General features: G+C 41.3%; 1 protein-coding gene across 1 annotated transcript in view; it reads right to left on the bottom strand.

Annotated features, from left to right (window-relative positions):
• Nucleotides 1–4030: 4030 nt before the first annotated feature.
• PPM1H (protein phosphatase, Mg2+/Mn2+ dependent 1H) overlaps nucleotides 4031–25140 on the bottom strand; it is a 71761-nt gene continuing 50651 nt past the window's right edge. Inside the window, exons 7-10 of the mRNA XM_008926569.3 lie at nucleotides 24460–24523; nucleotides 22698–22805; nucleotides 14038–14189; nucleotides 4031–8021 (exon numbers count right to left, since the gene is read on the bottom strand). Coding sequence (XP_008924817.1) covers nucleotides 7874–8021; nucleotides 14038–14189; nucleotides 22698–22805; nucleotides 24460–24523 — 472 coding nt within the window. The 3' untranslated portion in view covers nucleotides 4031–7873. The remainder of the gene's footprint in view (nucleotides 8022–14037; nucleotides 14190–22697; nucleotides 22806–24459; nucleotides 24524–25140) is intronic.

Below are 25140 nucleotides of genomic sequence, written 5' to 3'. Positions count from 1 at the left end.
AAGACCAGCAAAGTAAATTTATTTTTTTAATTGGGAGCACAGTGAACACAATCCTCAGAAAATGCAGCATAAGAACTTTGTATTAGGAGCTTGTTCATGGAGTACCTTGATCTCAGCTAGATGAGTTGCTGTTGACATTTGGCTGACAAAGCTCTAGGGAAAGCTGGTGGATGCTAAGAAATAAGACATTTGGTGCAATTAGCTGCGGTACCAACCCAGGAATGAAAGTAAACAGGCACAATGTGGGGATGAGAGGATTCTTGAGAATCAAGGCCTAAACTGCTTGCGGCTGCAGCAATTCCCTGCTCTTTGTGCATTCTATGGCAATTACCTGTTTAAATAACTGCTTTGCCTGCTTTTAGATCCTGGAGAACTGCAACTTGATTTGGCTTCTTGTCTCCCCTTCCTCATCCCAGTATGTGCTGTGATACTGCACCCTACCCTGAAGCAGCTGTCTCAGCCCACATCTGCTGCAGAGGGCTGTGCATTTAAAAATTGAACTGATATACATTTATGAGACCTGGATGGGCAGAGTCAGTCTAAATTCTGAACAGACTGAAATGACTGCAGGGTTGTCAGCTGCTTTTACATCCCTGAGCTTTATTGAATATTATACTGGGCAGAGAAATGGTCTTTGTTTAGGAACAATTTGTGCTACTTGATGAGGTGACTGCCTAGTAATTTGTCTTCTCCAGTAACTCTCATGGGAAAACAGTATCTTTTCTTGTAATTTTAGTCATGGATATCTTGCAGAAGTTTTAATTTGGAGGTAATAAGCAATGTTAGCTTAAAGAAGACACCCTTTCCCTTTCTATGAGTCTTCCCTTTAGCTACTAGTAATTCCTGCACTGCTGGTGATGCTGGTGGTGTCAGCACCCATAGGAAGCAAGTGGTGAGAGGAGGTGTATGGCCAAGGACTCAGTGGTACATCTCAAACAGCAGTTAACGACTCCAAAATGTTTTAAATCAGAGAGGGGCAGAGTAAGGAGAGGAAAGGAAGGAAAACCACCACCAATAGCATAAATGAACCAGGAAGATACTCTGTTGGAGTACAGTCTGTTGGGAAAGGCCTCAAATTACCACAAGCAGAACACCCAACCAACAGACTGGTAACTCCAGGGATGACTGTGAAGCACAGAGACAATGCCAAACCAGTACAGCTGGTTGTCTTGACAGAGGAATGCCATAAGGGATTGATTTTTATTGCTTAAAGGAATAAATGCTTGGGGGGTAAAGATGAGGGACATTTTGACTCCTTAGAAGCCAAGACATTATGCACTAAAACACCAAAGAAAAAGAATGTAATTCTAATCTTAGGCAGCCTCAAATTCATGAAGGTTCAGAGATCTCATCTGTCTACACATCTAAATAATCAGTCTTAAATTAACTGCATTAAAAATTTAATTACTTTTTTCTACTGCAGCTACCTCCCTCTCCCCTTAGTATTTTGTGGTAGAGTGCTGTGGACTATTTCTGCAGCTTCAAATTTATGACTAATTGTTGTTAAATTATGAAGAGTCTCCAAATCATGTGTCTTTTATCTACCTGTAGATACATTTTGTGTATCTTGATCAAACTCCTTTTCAATAACCTCGCCCTCAAAGCACAACTTCCCCCGAAATCATTCTATGTCCCCAAAAGGTTATGGCATCCTTTGTTTTGCAAAGTGGGGGATTAAAAAAAGCCTTCATCCTTCCTCCTAACAAGAACAGGATGTGCAAAAAGTTTGCTTTATATAAGCCTTCCTGGAAAGCATAAGAGAAACTCTAAAATCCGTAAAAGCCGCAGTGTAATAGCATAAAGAATTCAACTTTTTGTGAAGGTACATCTCTCTACCAGGATATGTTAAGAAGACAAAATTTCAGGCCTTGGTTTTACAGAAACTGTACAAAATACAATAAACTACTTGGATCTTTCCCTTATGTCAACTGAGTACATTCAGTAGGATACTATGAATGTATTATTTGGCAAAAGACTGATTTATTGCCTACATGAATTAAAGAAACTGATGTCCAAATCTGAAGAGTTGCATTGATTACCTAAAAAAAATTAAAATAACAAGCCTTACTTGACCTACAAGCTTACAGAATTTAGGGCATAGGAAATGCAAAAGCAAGAGGATGATGTGGAGCAGGGTCCTTTAGGTTCAGTTGATGTGCAGCAGTTCCCTGTCAATTCATGCTATCAACACTTATTATTCAGCTGACACCAGCAAGCCAGGTAAAGCTGTGCTGAAGTTTTATTTGCACAGCAATTGTAAGCTTGACACTGTGGTCGGATTGCAGTAATAGACTGTAGGACTTAACAGGAGAGTGAGAAGAACCAGAGTTAAAGTAACACATTGCTTCTCTCTGCACTCTCCATTATGCTCAGTGAATACAATGGACATGTGCAGCACTTTAAAAACTGCAGTAGTGCTGGAACAGATGTTCTCACTGCTCTCCTACTTAGTGTGAGGTGAAATAAGAAGCAGGAGAATTGCTTGTGCTATAATGCAGTATTTCAAAATATAACAAGTAGATACCTGTCCAGCTCTCATTCTCTTGCTGGCAACCCAGGTGGGCATTGTCCATGGCTGTGCTGGTACAGTGCAAGGTTGGTGTTATTTCCTGCATCTTCAGTACCTTCAAAAGCATCTTTGGTTACTAAATAACCTTGAACGCTTGCTTCATTGGAATCTACGAATTCATCCTTGGGTTTGCTTGAACGTAAACTCAGAACAGAATTTAAGACAGTGATTCCTAAGGAATTGGGGATGAGGGAAAACTTACTCCAACTCTGTTATCATTTCCAAAATTACACCCAATGCCTCAGAGAGCTGGTAGCTGATCACTTTGCACAGCTCTTCATTGAGTCAGAACATGGCAACTGCCAGTCTGAGCAATGAATCATAATCCAATGGCAGCACACAGCTATCTACAGCTGAACTCTTTCCAATCAACCCATAGGCTAATGCACCTCACAGGAATTTACTTCATTAACTGAAGAGTGAGACCTTTTGTCAGCGAATCATTCATTCCCTTGCAAAGCAGAGTGTGCTACTTGTCCATATTGCACAATTGGTAATACACATAAAGAGACTTAGGAAATCTTCATGACAAAGGCAAATAATAATGATTATAGATCTAGATGGATATATATAATATATAATTTAAAATTTTATTTTAAAACTTTGCACATACACTTCTTCAGTATCCTCCTCTTTTGTTCATTGCACTGAAAAGTTTCAAAAAACACAAAATATATCCCTTTACTAAACATTTTTTGTTCTTAGGTTACAAAAAGATGAACATTTCACAGTCACAAAGCAGAAGTACATTGGTCCAAAACATCTTCCTTCAGCAGGTCCTCCTTTCCTCAGAACATATAAATCTCAGACAGTTGTACAGATCTTAAGATACTAAGATGAATTGTCCAATGAAGGAAAGAAAAATGTGGCAGCTACTAGAAAGAAATAAAATCAAAATAAGACACCTATAAAAGAACACCAACAGTAATGGTTAAAAAAAAAAGCAAAATGAGCATGGAGGTGGACAAGGGCATCCTCCTTCAAGTACATCACAGGTAGAAATACAGCAGCACAGTTACAGCATCATTTGGTCACTCTCTCTGTAGTAGCCACATCACTGAATCTTCATCTAAGACACATGGAGGAAAACTTTACACACCTAAAATGTTGGGGACAAACAACAATTCCACACAGTTTGCCATTCATGTTTGATATAAAACTGTTGAAAGTATTTGGACATAAAACATAAAATAAAAGCAAAACGTTGAGGCTGGAAGAAATACAGCAGATTTGCTCAGAGCGTGTAGTGTTCTTTGAAAACTTAGCAGAAGCTCAGAGCCAAAATTTGCCCAAACATCCTGGAGGCACAGAGTCAACAGTACCTCACAGACCTCTCATCATATTTTAACATGGAAATAACTGTAAATGGAAATCCACTGATAACAGCAGACTCTGACCACTCTTCCTTTAGCTTGTTAGCCCTGTTGTTTTTTAGAATTTTTTAACAAAATTCTCTCTCTCTCCATCATGATGCCACTGAACATCTCAGACAATACACTTTTGTGTTGATGAAGGAAGCATTATTGCCTTAACATACCAAAGGATGGTTGTGTGCCTCACATAATAAAGTCTAAATGAAATTTCTAACCACCTTCTTCAATAAATTAAACAAACAAAATTTTAGGCTGTAGTGCAAGAGGAAAGCGTCTGAAATGTCTGTACTATCTTCTTCAACAGTATTCATAGGAGAATGGTAGAAGCTTCTTGGTTTTGATTTTCTAGAAGTGGGACTGGACTAGGCACCACAAAACAGTGTTACACTGCACTATCAGCTAACTGGAACTCCATTATTAGCGCCTTCCCTTGCCATTATCCAAGGAAGGATAAGAACTTGCTCAACTTTCTAAGCAATGCCTATGCAGGCAAGGCTCAGCACTACACAACAGCAATATGAGTGCAGATGTAACTCAGGACTGAGCTTCCTTGCTGCTAAGGCTTACACAGTTTTGGATACCAAGGGAACTCGCCTGGCAAAACCCAGCACTGGTTTAGTTCAGGTAGTAACTAAAATGACATGCCAAGGATCTAAAATTTGGACTTGATGCCTAACTTGCTCCAGTTTGAGGACATGAGCTGTCTGCTCCTAACTCGTGAGCTTCACTGAGTCCTGGAGCACCTACAAGTCTTTACGTGGCACCCATCTTCACCTATCTGAAAAATAGTATTTTGCACCACAGATCCTCCCTGCCATCAGTGGTTTCTAATGCTGTGATTCACAAAATAATTCAGCCTATAAAGGGAATTGGAAATGCTTTTAATTATTCTTGCTTCTTGCACAATACCTCTGCAATAAATAACTCCCGCCTGCTATTTCTGTGAGGTTGAGGTGTGTATATGTCTTTATACCATGCCTTGAAGCAGAGCACTGACCCCAGCGCAGGGGATGTAAGAAGCTCCTACAGAAAGCAGATAGAAGTGAAAGCCCGAGTACTAAAGCAGCAGGTCAGAGATGCACCAGAAACTCCAGGGAGAAAAGCACCTAAATGTGTAAAAGATACTTTGTAAAAAAGCAAAACAAAAAGCATCACAGCATAGTTTCAGTCACATACTGAAACCTTTTATTAAAGTTCTCAGAATTCATTAATTGATGCTAATTGATACTAATTGTTAATACTATACTTCTGCCCTTTCCAGGAGAGAGGCTGACAGTGAGAACACAACTCGACCTGGGCCCAGCCACTGCAGAGAAGTCATATGGCAGTGCCTCAGATGAAAAACAAACACTGTGCAGGCTGATTCACAAGGACTCACCAGATCATGGTCTGAGAAGTCACCCATCAGTTTGCTTCCCACCAAGTCATGCAATCTGCTAACCCCTCTCTTCAGGGGTACATTTAAAAAACACTCCTGAATGAGTAGTTGTCTTGAAGTTTTGCTTTTAAATTTTGGCAAATGCTACACAGGAAATCTATTTCCACCACATTGTACTCAGTGGTTTTATAAAGACTGGTATGTGTGTTGACACCATGTTACCAAATAATGAAGACCAACAGTGCATGAGCACTGAAATATTTGACTCAGGCTTGTAGCTGGTACCAGCAAGCACCAGTTTCTTTGCTGTTCAGACAGTTTCACCAGATTTGCCAGCACTAGTTTCTTTGTGAAAGAGGATCTGAATTGCTAGATGACTATACAGCTGCATTTGCGAAGAGACAACAGGAGTTACATAGAGCATGAAAAGCACGTTTACAAGTTTATTAGGCCAAAAAGAAGTGCAAGAGAAGTTCTCTTGCTTAAAATTTGAAACATATGAGGGGCCATGGGAAAAATATTCTAGACTCCAGACCTCTCTTTTTACCCAGATGCACACAGAAAAAGAGGTGAAGAGAAAAAAAAATAAGGAAAGAAAAGATAAAGCATGACAATACATAATCAGATATGCCATTGATTTATGCTGAAGCTCTAGAATATAAAACGTCTGTGTTCTGCACAGCTTTATCACATGCAGGCACTGGGGAACTTGTGGAACAGTTTTCAGGCTAAAATCATGCAGCTTGCTGCATGTTTGAGCCGTTACACACTCCACATTGCCTGAAACCCATTCTGGGTCTAGAGATTTAGAGCAAAAGTAGTTTAAATCCACCAAACTGTTGCACATATACTTCAAGATGTAATCAAATACAGCATCTGGGCAGCTACATCGCACTCATGCTGCGTCGTGTTTACACAGCACATCATAAACTACAAAACTGGCAAGCTCTGGGTCACACCTGTTCAGAAGAAAGTCTGCAAAGGGCACAGCATCCTCTTTCTGCTTTGGAAAGGACACAACATTTGTAAGCTCCCTAGTCAGTGCCGTACAATTACATCAGCTCCTGCCTTTTTTCCTGTCAAAGAAGTACAAACCAGATGAGCAGCTCCACATGAATGTGGTCTGGGGACAAATTAGGTGAAAGTTGGTTCTCCAGCCAATATACCTGCCTATAGGCTAGAATCTTCTAGTTTTGTTTTTTTCTTAAATTTCTGCCAGTGAAGTAGGAGAGCTGTCTGCTTGAAGACTAGACAGCAAGGTTACACTGCAGATTTGCTCACTTGTTTCTCTCCCGGACTACTGCTTTCACTTCAATAATGTTTTATGCAAATTTTCTTTATTTAAATTGATTTATCACTGCTAAGAAAAATGCTGCTAAAGCTAGCCAAGGACTTGAATCTATCACAGTCATACTGTAATCCTTGACTACAGTTCTCAATGCCAAAAGGACAGAAAGTTATAAGCTGTCACATTCTGATCACCCAAGTCAAGCAGGCAAAGGCATACTGAATAATAAGTGAGGCAGGAAGAAGTGAACACATTTTAAATAGATCACTACCTGGGTATTCAAATTGCTAATGAGAACAATACCACCACTTCCAAGTAGGAATCCAACTAAAAATACACCCAGGAGCCCAAACAAATTTACTAAATCCCAACTGATGCAAAAACTTTATGATCAGGGATCCTTTCAACAGGATAAAGCAGGCAGAATCATTCAATGAATGTAAATCTCTGATCCCAAAAAACCCACAGCCTCCAGGTAAATATCACATATAGCTGAGTTTGCATGCTCTGTATAATCATGGTATACACACAACAAGGAATCTGGATGAATAACTCCTCACAGCAGAATAAATTCTGCCATACAGGACTGTGACCTATTTCTCCTGGACAGTTTTGCAGGCGGCTGTTTTAGCTGCAGTAAACAGGCATAGTCACACTGAAAACAGTTTCAGTTTTCCTACTAAAATACAGGAGGTATCTACTGAAGAAGAGATGGGAGAGGAAAATGGGGGCTCAAAGGATTACACAAGTTTGAAGTTGTCCATAGATAAGTCATGAATACAACTTTTTGAAAGAAGAAAACTCTTGAGTCTCATATATGTACGTGTATATATATATATATTTAAATGAGATGTGACCCAAGCCACCTTCTGAATATTTGGGGGTAGACTTCAGGAACCTCCTTGGCTTCTGATACCCACTTCTACTTTCACAACTGAAATGGCTCTTCCAAGCTACATGGTAAACTGAGAAAAAAATTAATTCCCCACCCGACCTGGAGGGATGACAGAATCCATAATATGCTAGCAGCATTTAAATCCCATTCCTGTTAAGCACCAAACCCATTTCTATAGGGAAATTGGAATCTTAAGGGTTACCTTTAATCATATACAGTATATGTGCAGAGCCCTACCTTTCGGGCAGAAAAATACCCCTCCAGCATTACATCAATTGGAAGTGTCTTGGTCAGACCACCAAAACCATAACGTCTCTTACAGGCCCTTCCCAAAAGGATCCCCATCCTATAATCACTCTTGATGCTACTTTCATGACTGTTTGTTCCCATGTATTAAAGGGATAACGTAGACAGAGATGTCGTCTCCAGAGCCCAGCCTGTCATTGGATATTCGCCAGCCCCGGTCCTTCAGCACTCCCCTGGCTCGCATCACCAGGTCCTGCGCCGCCAGCGTGTACCTGTGGAAAAGGCAGAATATAGCCAGAGTGTGTTCGCCTCTGTGAGGAGAGTGGGTTTTCACAGCTTGCCGCCTGGCAGATTTAATGTTGTGACCTACCAGGACATGTTTCCCAGTGTTTTAGAAGCAGGCAGGAAAAACACAAACCACGGCATACCCACAAAGCAACTCCTTCCAGTTCAGTGACAGCTCCTGAATAAGAATGTAAAGGTATTTGACAGACACCACTTGACCAAAAGTTATCGGCCATTCTGGGTGCCTGGCTTCACCACTCTTCAAAAAAATATTAAACACGCTTGCCTTAACGAATTGGCTTTCTAGGAGTAGTCTGAAAAATTGAGGACCCCAAATAACACTACTTGTTGAAAACTACACACTTGTTCACCGACACACCTGAAGGTAATCATATCTGAACTACTTCAGAGATGAACTGCAACAAAGAAAGTAATTTGGAGGCAAGTAATAGAGCATGAGAAATAAAATCCAAATTACACTTTAAGCCAAGTAGACTAACTTGTCTGTTTTCCTTGACTGTAGGAATGATTTTTAAATCTCTTTTATTCTGAAACTGGAAAAGGAAACTTACAGTTAATATGGCCAGATTAACAGAATCCCACAGTTCTTTCACATTTATAAGTTCAATGAAAACTGCATGAATGTGAGTTGTCAAGTGCTTAATTTAGTGAAATATTAAGGCTCATATTCCTTCAAAACTCCGAGCTTGTGCTGGGCTGAGTGTCACTGGATTTATGGGAGTTATTTTTCTGTCCTGAAAAAATACCACATGCTGCTTGGGGGCAGAGTCCGAAAGTGGAGCATAGACAGTGCCCTGTCACGTGTGCTGATATGTCCTCCCTTATTGCTTTAGCTGCTGTTACTACATCAACGCATCTGTGTACTCAGAAACTTCCTCTGAAAGAAATCTCATTATGGGTGAACAGCTACTGTCACTTTTTACTTCATCAGTCCAAGATTTTCTGAATTAGTTGGGTGGAGGCAAACTTTTCTATTATTAGATAATTAAAAATTATTTGAATAGTTAAAAGACTGACAAGAAAAAAAAACAGTTCAATATTGTGTCTGCATGTGTTTTATTTAAAGCATAAGTATCAATCTCCAAGATGATGCAGGACTCTATGAAGCCACACACACAGGCCTCCAGAACTAAAGCACACCTCTGTAGTTTCCAAAAACCAGGAAGGACAAGAAGTGTTTGTATTTCAATATCTCCTTTTCTAAGGAGGATCCTTGACCTGAAATGATCTGCCCAGATCTCATCTGAGGAATGGGAAAGAACAATAACTCCAATGATCAGAAGGTCTGTGTGTGTAAGTTTATCAGTTACCTAGGACTGTTATAACCCCAGAATTTTTCACCACAGAATGCATTATTAAGTGGTAATTTCTATCAGTAGAGAGTTTATTCAGTCTCTGGAGATGAAAGAATAAAAAATACCCAATTATGTTCTCTTTCTAGAATTTCGATGCTTTAACTCAAATGACTCCTTTGAACCAGGAATAGATATATTTGCTCTACTAGAAAGATTTCTTCAATGCAAATGAATCAACACCTGATTACTCATAAGATTTGATGCTAAATTCAAGTAATGTTGTACAGCAGCAATGCACCCCTGCTACTAATGGTACCAAGTGATAAAATTTCCAGCCTTCACTAGTTTTGACAAATGATTTACTTTTAGCCATAAGAGAACAACCTAAAGATACAAAATCCAACACGCTTGCACATACACATGCACACTGTATGTTCCAAGATTAGTCTGTACCAACAACCTTGAGCTGTAATAGCAAGATAACAAGAAGCACTGGCCTTACTGCCCTAATGCAACATCAAATCCTTTTTTCTAATGGGGTAAAACCAAACACACATACTTGTACTCCTCAGTTCCCAAATCAGATGCAGGGCTAAGGAACAAAAGGACTCCATGTGGCAAGCAAGAAACTGAAATATTTATTCACAGCATGTCTGATTCTGAGTGAATTTTGGCAAGAACATACTTCCCAAGGATTTTTCAGCTATTGTCACAACTTAAGAGAGAAACACCCATCATTCTGCAAGAAAACTTTGCTTTCCTGCTTTTTCTAATTAAGAAGGGCTCCCCACATCTGAAAAGTACAAAGGAATGAGTATTGCTTTTGATTGTGTTAGGGTTTTGCTGCTGAGTGTTTGGAAAGGGCAAGATAAAAAAAAGGAATTTTAATAAACCAGAAATTCTCTCATAGACAGACTGTGAAATACTGAAGAAAACCAACACAATGAAGCAAAGGAAAAGGAACAGGTGAAGGCAGCAGTGAAGTAACATATTCCTCTCCTGTGTAGAGCTGAATTGAAGCAATGGTGTTCAACTTGGCACTAGAGAAGATAGGGTGAGTCTCTTGTACCTGGAGATGAATAGGAGCAGCAGTCCATTATCGAATGTTTTATTCTCCAGCACTGTGAAATTGGGATTCAGCTCTAGAGACAGCATTAGAGAACTGCTGAAGTAGTTTTAAAGTATCCACTTCCTCCTAATGAATAGCCTTGCTGGAATACAACTTCTGTGTTTTAAGAATAAATATGTGGGGTTTTTTTCTTCTGCTGGAGCTTTCTGTATTGATCTGTGAAAGTACTGCAGGAGAAATGGTGACAGGGGTAATTGTGCTGCTGTCTGAGCAGCTTATCTTCTCACACCCAGCAGAGGTGGAGGAGCTCCCCAGCATCCTCCTAAATCTCTACCTAGTGTGAGACAGAAAGTGAGAGGGAACAAGAAAGGACAAGAGGAAGGATGAGAAATAGAAGGTTCCCAAGATCAGGGGGTAAACCTGCATAAGTGCAACTGAAGGAGAAGGGCAGAGTCATGCTTTTCCCTCTTCATACCTCTTCAGAGAACTGATGTATGGAAAGCAGCAGTGTGTCACTACCACCTATTCTTCACTCAGAGTCCCCTTAATGCTCATCTGCCACAATACCCATAAGAAATCAGCTAGCTAAGAAATCCAGCTCCACCCCAGCCTCTTCACTCCATCACAGTAGTCACCCAGGAACTGTTCTCTAAACAAGTCTGTGCCTATCATTCACTGAGGCTCCAAATCCCCTGAGGTTGTGTCTGCATGGCTGGATGAAGACAGACCCGAGGACTTTGCTCTCCCTGCACTTGGAGATGTCCAGGCATATGCTATGTTTGACAGGATTCAGAGATGTTTTTTATGTGGGCAACAAACACTCACAGTAAATATCAGCAGGAGAGAGTCCCAAGAGCATTGCCGAGGGCTGTAAGCTCTTACCCATGAGGCTATAAAGTAAATTTTAATCCAAATGGGAGGAATATTGCTCCCACAAGGAACTAATTATGTAACAGATAAGTACTCTGTAGCTCTAAAATCCTGTCTTTTGTTTGTTTGTTTTTCCTTGTTAATATACTGCTGTCAGGGAGTAAGTAGGCTATTGGGTCAGGAGGATCCAGGATTTGCTCCACAGGTTGGTTCTCTGGAAACCCAGAGTGCAAGTCTCTTACATTCTGACAAGTTTTCTATATCCCTAGAGATATTACATTTCCAGCTGATCACCTCACCACAGACTATGTCACTACCCCCATCACAGAACCTGACATTTTCTAGGATAACTTTTCCTTTAAACATAACACTGATAATACTGCAAACAAGATTTTCCTGTCACTGACTACTGAGAGGAATGAACACAGGTCCACAGCCTGACCTGCTATGCTACTGTAAGTTCATTAGTTATACCTCATTTAGACCACTGTGAAGTAATTACGTAAAACCTCTCACATAGTACTTTAAAACCTTTAAGTATTCTTTACAACCAAGCAGCAAGAGCAATTCCACAAAGGTAATTTTCATAAATATCATTGTAAACTATATGAGGGACTGCTCCAATTACCTTTTGTATGCTGGCATGAGAAATGTCTTGTCCCTGCTATTTGTAAGCCTCTAAATGACCTAGCACAAAGTTGCTTAAAAGAACAAATTGATTTTCAATTCAGATGCCCATTCATAGACCAGCAGGTCAAATACCAATAAATGTGTTTGTTCTAAGTTACAAACAGCAGACTCAGTTCTGGAATGAGTGGCACTCACGTTGGCACAAACAGCAACTAATTCCCCACAATTACTAGAGCTAAACCGGTACAAGCAAATCTAAATGAAACAAAGAAAATTTCATTTTGCTTTAGTGTTTCTGATTGCTGAGTGTTCTATAATGGATGAAAAAACTACTCACCTAAAAAGTAGAAAAGATCAAACAAAGAATTCCCCTTCCTGCTGCAGCAAACATGGTGGCCATCACCAGCTCAGTAAAGACCAAAAGGAACTAGACAGACTCAACACACCCTGACTGTATTCACAACAGACAGGACTGGTGAGGATGGTAGGCAGGCACAACTTTGCCCAAACACTGGATGAGAAACGGAGACAGAGCAGGGTAGAGGTATTGCAAGAAGTGCCTTTGCAAGAAGAGACTCAGGGGTGCAGGAATGAGAGCAGAAGCCCCTTGCATCTCTGAATGGTGTCAGGGCATAACTGAAAGTAGATTGGATGGGTCATCTCCTCCTACCTTAAATTAATGGCATGTCTGCACAGCATAGTACCAAATGCCCTGGAAGTGCCCTCCCTAATTCTGCCTGATCTCCTCCCAGAGAGAGGGCAGACACACCTACATGTTTTGCTGAAGCAGAGACAGTCCTGGCTGTCTTTCATGCCACATCTCATCTTTGGCGCAAGGAGGTGGGCAAGGTCAAAATATTGCAGTTGCAGCTTCATGTTAATCATTCATTCTGATGATTGCAACAAAACCTCTTTTTGCATTCCATGTTTGTAAGTGTCAGGGTGAGAAGATACTATTGTTGAGCTATTGCAAAGCTGTTCTCACTTTAAAACCCAAGTGTCTGTCAGGGTGTCCATATTTACTTATCTTCCTTGTTTGCTGACAGAGAATGGGGCTGACCCTGTGAAGATGATGACTTAGAAATATGAGAAACACCAAGCATTTTGAGATGGCTCTCGAAGGGTTATTTCTGAAACTCTGCTTTCCACAGACCAACTGGGGATATGTAAAATCTCTTTTCACCCTCTTAGCCCAGGGTGAGGCAGAAGACAGTGGTAGACAGGCCTGAATTCAGGTGCAACACAAACTTCCCTTCCTGAACAGTCCCTAGGGAAGGATAAAGCTCTTCCCACTTTCACAGTCCTCCCATTTACAAGCAAGAGACTTCTGATCTCTAGCATAATATTTTAAATCATAGTGACATGGAACTCAGTAGCAGGCAGACCTGTGGACTCACTCAAGGCAGACTGCCTCTAGATAGTTGTTTGGGAACTTGTTTGCATGGTGGTATGTTTTAAAGACAGAAACATATAATTTAAGAGGCGATAAAGACAGGAAAATGAAAAGAATGAGGTAGAATAAAATTGTGAAATGAAACAGAATCCAATTAAATGGAGTCAGACTTTCCACCTCTTCCATCACCACACCTGTCCTGGTAGCACTAATCATTCCCTGCTGAAGGTGGGTTTCAGGGTTATACTATGAGCAAGAATGAGTAGGAACTCCACTATGCAGTATTTATACATACACAGAGAGAGAGAGAGAGACAGACACTCAGTATGTCCTACTGAGAAACAGTCTTTAGTGTTAAGGGACTATCCAGAGGAAAGTTAAGTGGAAACCTGTGACTGCTCTAAACAGACTTGTTGCCATATATCTTCTAAGACTTCAGCCTCCTACAGTTTTCACAGGACCTTGTACAGCCAACAAAGTGGATCCTATGCCAAGATTCTGTGATCCCACACCTATTCCTTTGAAGGCTGCCAATTTTGAGTTATAACAGACTCTCGCCCCAAATGCCCGTGTTTGCTGTAGAGGCTCCATCCAACTTATTAAAATGTTTTCTTATAAGTGTTGCATATTTCCTGAATGTTATTCATATCATACTTTCTACAAAAATATGTTACCAGAAAGTGCTCTTCTATGGAGAAGCTAGAAAATCAGGAATGAGCACGAACCTGTGGGGATCATCGGGGTCACAGTTTGGTAGAAAGTTAGTGACAGCTTCTGCCACTTCTTCATTTAACAGCACATCCCAGAGTCCATCAGTAGCTAGGATCAGAACATCATCTGGCCCATGCTCATACTGCAGGAGGTCATAGACTCTCACCTAAAACACAAAAATCCAAGAGATTCATGAAGGAGGAGATTGTCAGATCTGTTTGCAAAACATTGCTGGGCTTGGCTATGAGTTTAGCAGGTTCGGCCAAGGCACTGAAATACCTCCCAAGGCACTAATGGAGTCTGTCTGCAATTTAGCTCCCAACATGGCAACCCTTCCTGCTGCAGCTCAGCATGGCTCAGGTGCTAACCCCAGCCAGGATGGATGCAAGCATTCCTAAGCCAGGCTCTAAAGTACAGTGCTGCTGTTGCTGCCAGAAGGGCTTGAAGCCTCCCCCACCCAGCTGCCTTGTTTCAGTGTGTGAGGCTCTTCCCTATCATTGGCAGCACTAGTCATATGGAAGCTGAATAATTTATTTGATGAATTTTTGATATTTTCTAATAAAATATTCACAAATAATTGTTTTCACTATTTGTCTAGATCCATTTAACTCTGCCAGATAAATTGCATGTTTGGAAATATCTGTGTGGCACCAGGCATTGCATTCACTTTTCTAAACCTGAGGCACCTGCTGCACTAAAGTGTCGTGCCTGAGCAAGCGAGTGGTTCCATGAAATGGACAAAAACTGTTTACCTGCTCAGTCACATGTATCTGTAAACAGCTAAAGACTGATTCAAGATCTGCACAAAAGTGAAGCTTATTCACACTATTAAATTGTCCACTGACTTCAACTTGTCTGTCTGCAGCTCCAGTCAGGGTGATCACTGCTGGCATCTCTGTAACACCCTGCCTTTAAAACAACTTCAACCATCCTCTTCCCAGAGAGGCTGGGGAAAGCTGGGAGTGGAGGGGGGCAGTCACAGGGGTGCTGCAAGGCCATCAGCTGATCCAGAATACAAGCAAAGGCCATGGAAAGTGTTTTAAAACAAGTCTTTACTTTGGTGTAACTCCCCTTCCAGTGCCTGCTGTGCTCCAGCTGACAAACCGCCTCCAATTCCCAGGTTGTGATGGGGAGCAATCACCAAGCACTCACGGAGCACTTTAATTACACCAGCAACAAACACAGATTGAAAGAATTGTAACAACCTTGGCAAGGCACACAGGAGGAAAGGATCGTCTGTACTGAAGTTTGGAAGTGGTGCACCTTGTCACGCACCCTGCTCCAGTCTTGGACTCCACAAACAGCTGTGGCAATTGGGAAATTTGTCAGTCCAAGCGCTTGGCATAACTAGAAAATATGAGCTGTTTTATTCTCTCTTATGGTGCCCTCTCCCCTTAGGAGCCATGGAACAGGCAATACACATAAAATGCCTGGACCTTTTAATGTAATTATGCTTTTATGGGACTGCAACAAGTACTGGAGGAAAAAAAAAATAAAAAAAAATCACCAAGACCAGGCTGCTAATACTTACCAGTTTGCCTTTCACTCAAAAGCACAAGAAGGTCATTTGTTAAATATGACCTTCACTATCTAAGGTAGCAGCTGAATAAGGCCTTTGGAGAGGATTAAATTCAAAGCAAGATACTCTCTTTATTAGAGCATATCTCCTTATTCAGATTGAGTGGTAATATAGAAAAGATCCCTATATGCAGCACAGCTCTCATCTCGAGCTCATTGCATGGAAATCAGTAGCTGTCATAGCCTCCATTCCCAGAATTTAGTTCAGCCTCTTAAAAGCCCATGGTTTCAGCTTGGAAATCACTGGGGTGTGGAGGGTAAGTGGGCCAACACAACCATCAATATGCAGCACACATTCTGGTAAGATCTCTTGGGGACTAGAAACTATTTGAGAAAGCATCAGGGTTAATGCTCAGGAATGCACTCAGCACCAAGCCCCTCAGAGGGCTAACCAAGCTTTGAACGTCAGTGCTGGGAAAAAAATTTCTGCCATGGCTCTCCAGCCAAGGCAAAGGTGTGAAACTAAAGCCATGCATCACTGATTTGAATCCTCCTGAAATGAACAATCTTGTCTGACTGGAGAGCAGCACTGGGGCAGATAAGAAACTTGTCAAAGCTAGCTGCAGCCAATCCACAGGTCGAAAGGTAAGAGCAATACTAAGAACATGCTTTGTTTTATGGGAAAAGGAAAAAAAATGCAATCACTGATTTATTGGGTAATCTGGGAACAGATTTATTGGGTAATCTGTCCAAGAAGGACAAGCTCTGTGAACCGAGCATCTCCAGAAAGGCATGCATTGAGAAGGAACTAGATGTCAGAAATGGTGCAGGGAACAGTGGGATGAGCAATAAGGGATGTTAGGCTGGTCTCTAGGCTAAGGAAAAGAGAATGCCAAGGTGACAAGAGACAAGCTTGGGGCAACTTCAGGTAAGATTCTTGTATACAAGGGACCAGTTGGACATGCAAAAAAATGTTTACTGAAATGCAGCTTTGTCTGTATTCTAATTACCTTAAGTCCTTTCCTTGGATTTCTAAAATACGGTTGTAGGTGCCCCTAGTATGGTACTAACAAAAGGAGTTAGAGCTGTCCAGTCTATTGCAGGTACAGTTTATGTTCGCAGACCACCTTGCTCAGGCACAGAAAGTAGCCAGCTCCTAACCCTTTATTTTTCTGCAAGGAGCTTTGTTCTAGTTCTTACTTGGTTCAGTGAGGGTTTCTTACAGTAGTGATATGTGCCTTCTGCTGGACATGGATCAGTGTGACAGCAGAGCTGTCGGAGGCACATAGGTTGGGCAGCACCACCAAGGCATGTGGAGTGGAAGCTCAGACCAGCAGGGCTCAGTGAACACCCTCTCCACACACATCCCACAGCTCATTGACTGCAATGGAAACGACGATTTTATTTTCTTAAATTCTAGAGTCAACCTTCCCCATGACCGCCTCCCTTCTGTAGCCATATTTCAGGGTGTAAACAGTGAGGTTTAAGCCATGTTCTGTCTGTGACACAAGTTTGCACAAAGCTGCACACACTGCAAAACAGCACTGAATAGCCCCATTTGTGCAGGTGACAATTGGCCAGACAATGACTGGCAGTGCAAAGGTTTCCTTGACTAAGGCTGCACCCTTGACAAATTTTCTAACAATGCCATCATGAATCTTCAGTCTTTCCCTCATGAATCACTGCTTCTGCAGCCAGACATCGATCCTGACAGTAGCCCACTGAACTTGTGTCCTCTGCCCCAAATGCCTTGGGCTACCTGTGCATTGTCCTCTGCCTCCCATGCTGCCCTGAGAGCCTTCTCAGCAACTCCGTCCAGCCTACCAGCTCCTTCTGTGCTGCCCTGGCAAAGCTTCTCACTCTTTAACTTAATCTCTCTGGAGGATCAGGGCAGTCCTCAAAGGAGTCCAGTTTAGTCACCATACTTCTACTATCCACTGATGTCTTACTTATGTAAAGCAGCTGACCTGTTAACTAGCTAAACTTGACATTTGTAACCAGAAAATGTAAAAAGCCAGCTATAAGGAAGAAACAGCAGAACCTCACCAGCAGAGGCAACCATGAATACAAGCACTGGGTTACCTTTATATCCTATATATAGGACAATACTGGTTAACCTGACTAGTTAACAGACCTGCTGATAGGTAACAGTGGATACACACCACTGGAGCACGTGGTCACACACATCTTTCTGAATGTGCGTTATGCAGTTTGTCACGTAATGTCTTTCTTCAATTCAGGTATTTATTTCTCATATTACTCACCTACGTGCAGTCAAGAGCATTGAGAAAACCGCTCTGTGCAAGCAATGAACAAACAGGTGGGCTGGTTTTATATTCACATTTACAAATGGATCTACTCACTGGACAAAACCTGCCTTTGGCTGCTGAAAGGGACCACGGCAGCTCTGCAAAGGTGCTGGGGTTCGTTTGCCAGGTTTGTTTTTAAGAGTCCCTGCAGCTCAAAAACCGTTCACAACAGTGACATGCGAGCCTGCAGCCACCTGAGGTGCCAGCCTCGGGGGAATTCGAGCCTGCATTCACTCGCCTGCACTATTGATCAACTTGGCTACTTCAATAAATTAAGCCCATACTTAATTGTATCATCCCTTTTTATGCACAGTGTTATCCAGTGTAGCACTGCTGGCAAACGACAAGATCTTTCAATACCACCCTCCAAGTAATTTATATGTAAATAATAAAAAGTGGGTCCCAACACTGCTCCCTGCAGCACTCACCAATTAATCTCCTTTTAGCTTTTACTGCCACCCTTTGTTTCCTGCCCTTTAGCCAATTTCCAGCAGACTGTGCCAACTTTCCACTTAGTCTGTAGCTTCATATCTTTTATATTAATAACCTGTGATGCAGAGCAGTTTCACAGATGTTTTCTGAGAAATCAAAGTGCTCCTACAAGAGCATCTACTGCATTTATTATTCTTTTTTTAATTCTCTTGTAGACATAACCTGAAGGACCTCCAGCCACTAAAGTGTGATGTTTGCTTCCTGAAACCGCCTTGACTCCCTTTGATCATACTGTACTTCTCTGTGTACTTACCTTATTTGTTCCTTTCAATGGTATAGTTCCTAAAGATTTCTCCAGAAGGCAGATGTGAAACTAAAACAGTCTCCTTGAACATATTTGTAGAGTTGTCAGAAAGATTTTATGAACATAATGGAACAAGAAAAATTCTCCTTCATTACCTTCTTATCATTTGCTGTGGTGGCTGGCTTCGGGTTCATCGCTGGCAAGGGCCAAATGCTGCCATCAGAGCCACATCTCTCCTCACCAAATGGCTGAGCTCCCGTTCAAAAAATTTCAAGATAAAATTCTGCTTTTCAGCTGCAACAAGGTAGCTCTTACTAAGTTTTGAAAAGCAGAATTTCCTGCTGAAAGCTTTCAAATTAACTGTAGCATTATGAAAAATAAATATTTAATTCCATGCCAGAGAGCCTCAGTCATGGTTTGCCTGCTTTGTGCTACTCATTATAAGAGGTTCAAATCTCTAGAGCTCACCCACCTGCAGAAGTCCTCCAAATCTGGTCTCATAACAGCTGAGCCACTGAATACTGATTACATTTGTCAGTCTTGGCTACATGACTTCTCCTCCCATAGCCTGGCACTCTATCAAAGTATCTTTTCACACCACCTTCAAATTACTATTATATGCCTATTTCTGGATGCGGTCTCAGAGACGTTTACCTTTTCTTGAGCTAAATTTTGGTGGACATGACATACCAGAGCTTTGTCACCCTGGATGTAAATTGTTCTGAAAACTCACCACATTGCTCCTGACTTGGGAAAGGACAATGTAATTATGGCACAGAAACAGAAGCCAGAGGACTTGGATCCTCCCTCTGTCATGACTCACCGTGAGTCTTAATTTCCTGTGCCTCCCCTTTTCCAGGTCTGGAAACCACACAATGTGCTCCCCTACTCCTATATAAACAATTTGAAATCCAATGCTGCACAAGGGCCAAATATGACTGCTGCTTGATGCCACTGCCTTTGCTTCCAAGTGCCAAGCTTCCCAGATGGCAGCATAAAGATGTAGTTTCTTAATGCTGGTTTCTGTGCAAGGTGCACTGTCCTCATATGGACAAAACATGTCTGGGAAAAACATGAGGAGTTAAAGCAGTGGGGCTCTTTCCGGGAAGAGAAGGAAAAGATGAATAAGAGAAGGAGGTACAATGGAAAGCAACTAGGAACATAATGCTACTTCCTAATAATACTCAGGGTTGGTGGTTTTTTTGCCAGTATCTCTAAATTAAGATGGTTGGTGCTCTCTCTTTCCTCCTCCTGCCCTCATACATTTCTGCTGAATTTAGCTGTGAAAGGGGTGTGGAAAAAAACCAATTTTGCTTCCCTTTCACAAAGCAGTTAAGAGATCCTGAAACGTGGATAGCATACAAACTGGATGTCATATTCCAGAATTTGAACACATACGGACACATTCCACACAAATCAGAAAAGCCCATGAGAAGCTTTGGTTTATACACACAGACAAATACTGCAGCAGCAATTGGCAGAGATGATACTGCAGGGATGCTGTGCTGCAGCCATTATGTACCCCAGAAACACTGGGTCTCAGCATGTCAGAAAGAAAAATAAATAGGTAGAATTGCATCATTTTTCTGGCAATAAGCAAATCCATCAGAGTGATGAGGCCAGAACTACTGCCTGTCTGTCTGAGGAGAATAGGAGCAGGTTTTAAGTGAGGGACACCACACATTCAGAGGGAGAGAGGGAAGGTACACGATTGATAGCAAGAAAACATGAAGAAGGGGCTATCTGTAGATCGCTGCCGTTTCTTCAGGGCCAGAATCTCTCAGCATTTTTTTAATTTTTACTTTTACAATTGAAATTTCAAATATAATTTATATATAATAACTATACATAATTCTTATATTGCTGTTTGCAAGCACAGAGGCAAGAGGCGACCACAGTGCCACTCCATGAGTAAAGGGTGGATTGTGGTGGTGCATCCTTCCTCCCTGCCCCTCCTCAGGCTACATTATAATGTCAGAAATGCTCATTAGGCCTCAGTCTTGCTGAACAGTATCAGGGTTAAGTTCCTCTTGAGCTTATCAAAAACACTGCCTGCTCCCAGGAACTTACGCTGCCTAATAAGTTGCTGGTTTTTTTCAAAGAGCCTTGGAAACTTATTTTTCTTGCCTGAATAACAACTCAAATGGAACAACATTATAACAAGTTACCAACCCAAACTGCAGCCAGAACAGAAAATTACTATGACTAAAGCCAGCTCTCTTGCAACTCTATAAACAGTGGTCCTCAGTAAGACCCTTTGAGCTTTCTGGGATGGCAGTGGGCTGCAACCGGCAATCTCTCTCTGAGTGGGACCTCTCAGAGCCAGTGAACTCTCAAGTTTGCTGCACTGGAAAGACCATTGCTGAACACCAATGACAGAGCCTGGGTTGATAATCCCACTCCTCAAGGCTCAACCCTTTGCCTGCTGAGAAGATGCAAAAGCATCCAACATGAGTACTTCCCTGAATTTAGGAATTTTTCACAGGTATATACTCTGTACATATTCCTTTGTGTCTGTGTGTGTATCAGTGTGAATATGCTGTAGGAAATGTACTATGAATGCTGCTCTCTTAGATTCTTAAGTATGTTACATTTGTATGTAAGTTAAGCCTGTGAGTTACTGTGTGCTCATAGTAAATTTTATAGAATGTTTTGTTAAATTGTTCAAGTTAGACTATCTATTATGTGTTGTTAAATTTAAGTGCTGTTAAAACCTTTAGGCCTAAACTGTTGGTCAAGTCCAGAGCTAAGTTTGGCAAGGGGGTCCACTCTGAACCTTGTGACTCAATGGGAAGGTATTCCTTATTCCTTTTTATCCTTACCCTTTCTCATCCTTATCCATTTTGTCTCCAGCCTCCACATATGTAATTTTTAGTTGACTTTAGTTTTAGATTGATTGATTATAGATTTTATTCCAATTTTTCAGTGTGTTTCAACCATCTAGTAAGTAGTACAGTGAACCTTGCCAATTTTGTTGCACTTTTATTTTAATATTAAACTGCTTTTGTCAATAGCTTTGCCAGCAATTCTTTGAACAACCTAAAGCACTCCTTCACAACAAACTGGTCTTAAAGATGTTCTAAGCAAGGTTAATTTAATGATTTTGTTCCTTCCTAGCAGTATGATGTCATTTGTGTGTTTTCATTCTCTCATACTGCTATAGCAAGCAATAAATTCAAGGTCAAGTACCGGGTATGTTTAAAACTTCAGCAAGCCCGTTAACAGTGGACAGTTTTCAGCATTTGGGCCACGGAGGCAAAGCTGTCATCGTTTGGTTTGCCCTTGCTTAATATTTTATGAAAAATATGTGACATCTGTTCCTTGACATAGGAACAGGAATGCAGTTACAGAAGGAAAAAAGAGCAAGGTTTGCATGTTCCTTGTTAACAAATACATTCAAATCCCATTGGAAGGCTTGATATCCTTCACTGCAAGGTCTCTGGTGGTCAAAAACTGGATGGAATTGCTTGTGACGAGCAATTCAAAATGAAGGAGGCATTTAAAACTACCCCTAACCTGAATACTGCATAATCTTCTCATTACACCAGCATTTGGGAATGCACACTCATTATTTGGTGTTTGCACAAAACTATCATAATGAATTTAGAACTGAAGGTTAAGGAGCAGACAGATGGAAGCATAAAGTATGCTTCCTGTGGCTCTTGGCATTTTCCTGCTTAAGAGTTTATCTGCGTAATGCAGGATACTACACTGCCATGGAAGACATCCATCTGGAGTACACGGATTTACATCTTCTGTGAAGGCACCATGATGTAGGCCTCGATGGGAGCTGGAGCACATGAAGGTGGGGGGAGAGATGGGTGCCTGTCACACTGAATGGCAAGGCTATGAGATAACCACAGACCCAGGAGTAAGAAGGAATCAATGCTCTGCCAGGGATATGGAGCAACCAGAGCCAGGGCACATAGCTCGGTAACTTACAATGCTCCTGCTATGTGGATGTTACTGTCATGCTGCACCTTTGGAAAGGGCAGCATGTTACCTGTACTGGACCCACAATCAGAATGGACAATTGAGAAGAACAAATAAGCACACTAAGTAAATTTATTTCCCTCTCACAAATCAGACAGTTGAACCTTGGCCGTTTTACCTCAGGAGAAGAGGACAGGAAAGGTTTGATGTATATATTGGAGTCATGTACTTTCAGGTCATGGTCTCCCAGCCCTCGGGTCACTCCAATTGTTGCCATAACCCGAGCCTGGAAATAAAGAAAAGCGATGGGATAAAATCTTGTTACATGCACTGTGTCAACAGGGAAATTCCTACCCTGTAACTGCTACAGTTGGGGATGAATTCCATTTTATTTCCCAGAAACTCTAGATTCAAGAGAGCTAATCAACATCAAAGCTTTTCACATTCATGTCATCTCAATTTTCCTCATTATTCCAAGCTTTGTATTCATCTACATCCCGCTCTGTGTACACCCATTTAAGACCGTGACCATCTGTAAGGGATTGGGACTGTGGAAACCTAAACCAGTCACCCCACTCTCCAGTAGTTTATGAAACATTCCTTCAGCAAATTATATTAGCAAACAGATTTTATAAAGAGGGTAAGGAGCTTAATTACTCACATAAGGAATCTGTGGCATCTTCCTATTGACATATTTTTGTATATTCCCTCCCCCAAGGAAAAGTGTCAAGGGCCACCTTAAATTGCTGAACACACAGGTGACAGTGGCACTGACCATAGTGCTGTGAAGAGTCAGTCTACAGCAGGTCTGCAGGTACCCCAGGTCTGTTACTTCCTCCCCCAAGCAACATGACTCGTCTCCCAAGAGGTGCTGGGCTCTATTTCATTCATGCTTCTCCAAAGATTGACCAGGCAGCTGCCTCACAGTGAGCCCTGCTCTCTGTGGCCTGCTTATCGCTTCCCCCAAAGTCTAGCTTAGCCACAGCAGCTTCTGAACAAGGGTGTTCACAGCACCAATAGCAGCGAGCAACAGACTCGAAATCATTTTGCCTCACTAAATCCTGGCTCCATAAGGTAATAAGAAAGTAAATTAAAAAGATGTGCGTGAAACATTTTGCAAATAATTATAAACCTAGCCAAATTCAGAGATAAGCTGCAGGTCTGAACCTATAAAACTTTGACTAGTTTTGAAGAATGTCTATCCATGAATTAAGAATCTAATGCAGCAGGAGCACTATTTAGAAACACAGCAAGCATACAAAAATTAGCAAACTGACACCACTGCGCCCTTATATTGATCCTATTGCTGCATCCAGCTAAGCTTGCTAGGACCAGCACTAATGATCTCACTGTTCCTAATCACAGAGCAGGAAACAAAGTATACCTAAATGGAACAGCGTTTCTCCCTTTCAAGAAAAACCATCAACCTTCATGAATCAGAAAAATTCAACAGTGAGTTCCACATGCACTAGCTGAAGAAGGGGTGTTGTACTTTACAAATCCTGCCCTGATCCCTCCCCTTCCTAAATTAGAGTTTTGCATCTCAAGCACTATTAAATATCTTCCTGCTTTGTTTCAGCAAACATAAGGTATGTCGCTATCTTCATCCAGTCTAGTTATTTTTACAATGAAACAGGAACATTTTAAGTCAATTATTAAGACAATCTCATTGCAGCCTACTTACAATGAGAGAAAAACAAAAGCAAACTGACAACAAATGACTGTTTGCTATAAAATTGCTTTTTAGTATGTTGAGCTCTCCCTGCCGCCCCCAGACATGAAACTGATTTATGAGAGAATCAAAATATTCTTTAAAGCTGTCAAAACAATAAAATAAAGAGATACTGAGTGGAAAACACTGGACTGCCACAGGCTAAACTGAGTGGTAAACAGCACAGAATTCCTTCTTCCTTTGGTCTGAGGAAAGCAAACATGCCCACCTTCTTGCCTTCTCCATATATAAGGGGAAACTTCAAGTCATCTTCCTCAATGGTTTTGTATGCCCTGTGGGGGGAGGACAAACAACACTTATAAAGCTTGCACTCAATTAGTGACCCAGCGCCCTGAAACAAGCAGTTGTGATTTGAAAAAGAAAAAAAAAAATCATTATTTTTCCTAGGGACTCTGTCTTTGAGCCAAGTTGTAAATTTCTTTTTCTGTAGAAAGGTTTTCTGTAAATAATTATCCATTTCACCTAAAGGAAAAGTGAAGACAGAGAAATATCTAACATACCAGGCTGTTCCTACTGCTTGCAAAGAAAGAAGTGGACTGCAATAACATCCTAATGAGGTAAGATATGGTTAGATATGGTAGCAGCTATACCATAATACATAAATAAATAAATAAACCAACTCCAACCAACCAACCAACCAACCAACCAACCAAAACAAACAAAACAACCCCAAACCCATCAAGAAACTAATCAATGCCTATATTCACACTGTTAACGTGAAAAGGTGAGCAACAACAGGACATGTACACAGTCATGGTGTGAAGCAGCTTTCTGATCCTGTTCTCACCTTCCAGGACCACTTAAACTGAGACAAGCTTCATGTGCTGAAGAGTCTTAGGATATTTAGTGCTCATTTGACCTTGACTGCAAGGTTGTCAGAGGTTTCACA

The sequence above is a fragment of the Manacus vitellinus genome, unplaced genomic scaffold (genome assembly GCF_001715985.3).
Source record: "Manacus vitellinus isolate BGI_N305 unplaced genomic scaffold, ASM171598v3 scaffold_5_pilon, whole genome shotgun sequence".
Lineage (NCBI taxonomy): Eukaryota > Metazoa > Chordata > Aves > Passeriformes > Pipridae > Manacus > Manacus vitellinus.
This window is presented reverse-complemented; position numbering and strand designations above follow the sequence as displayed.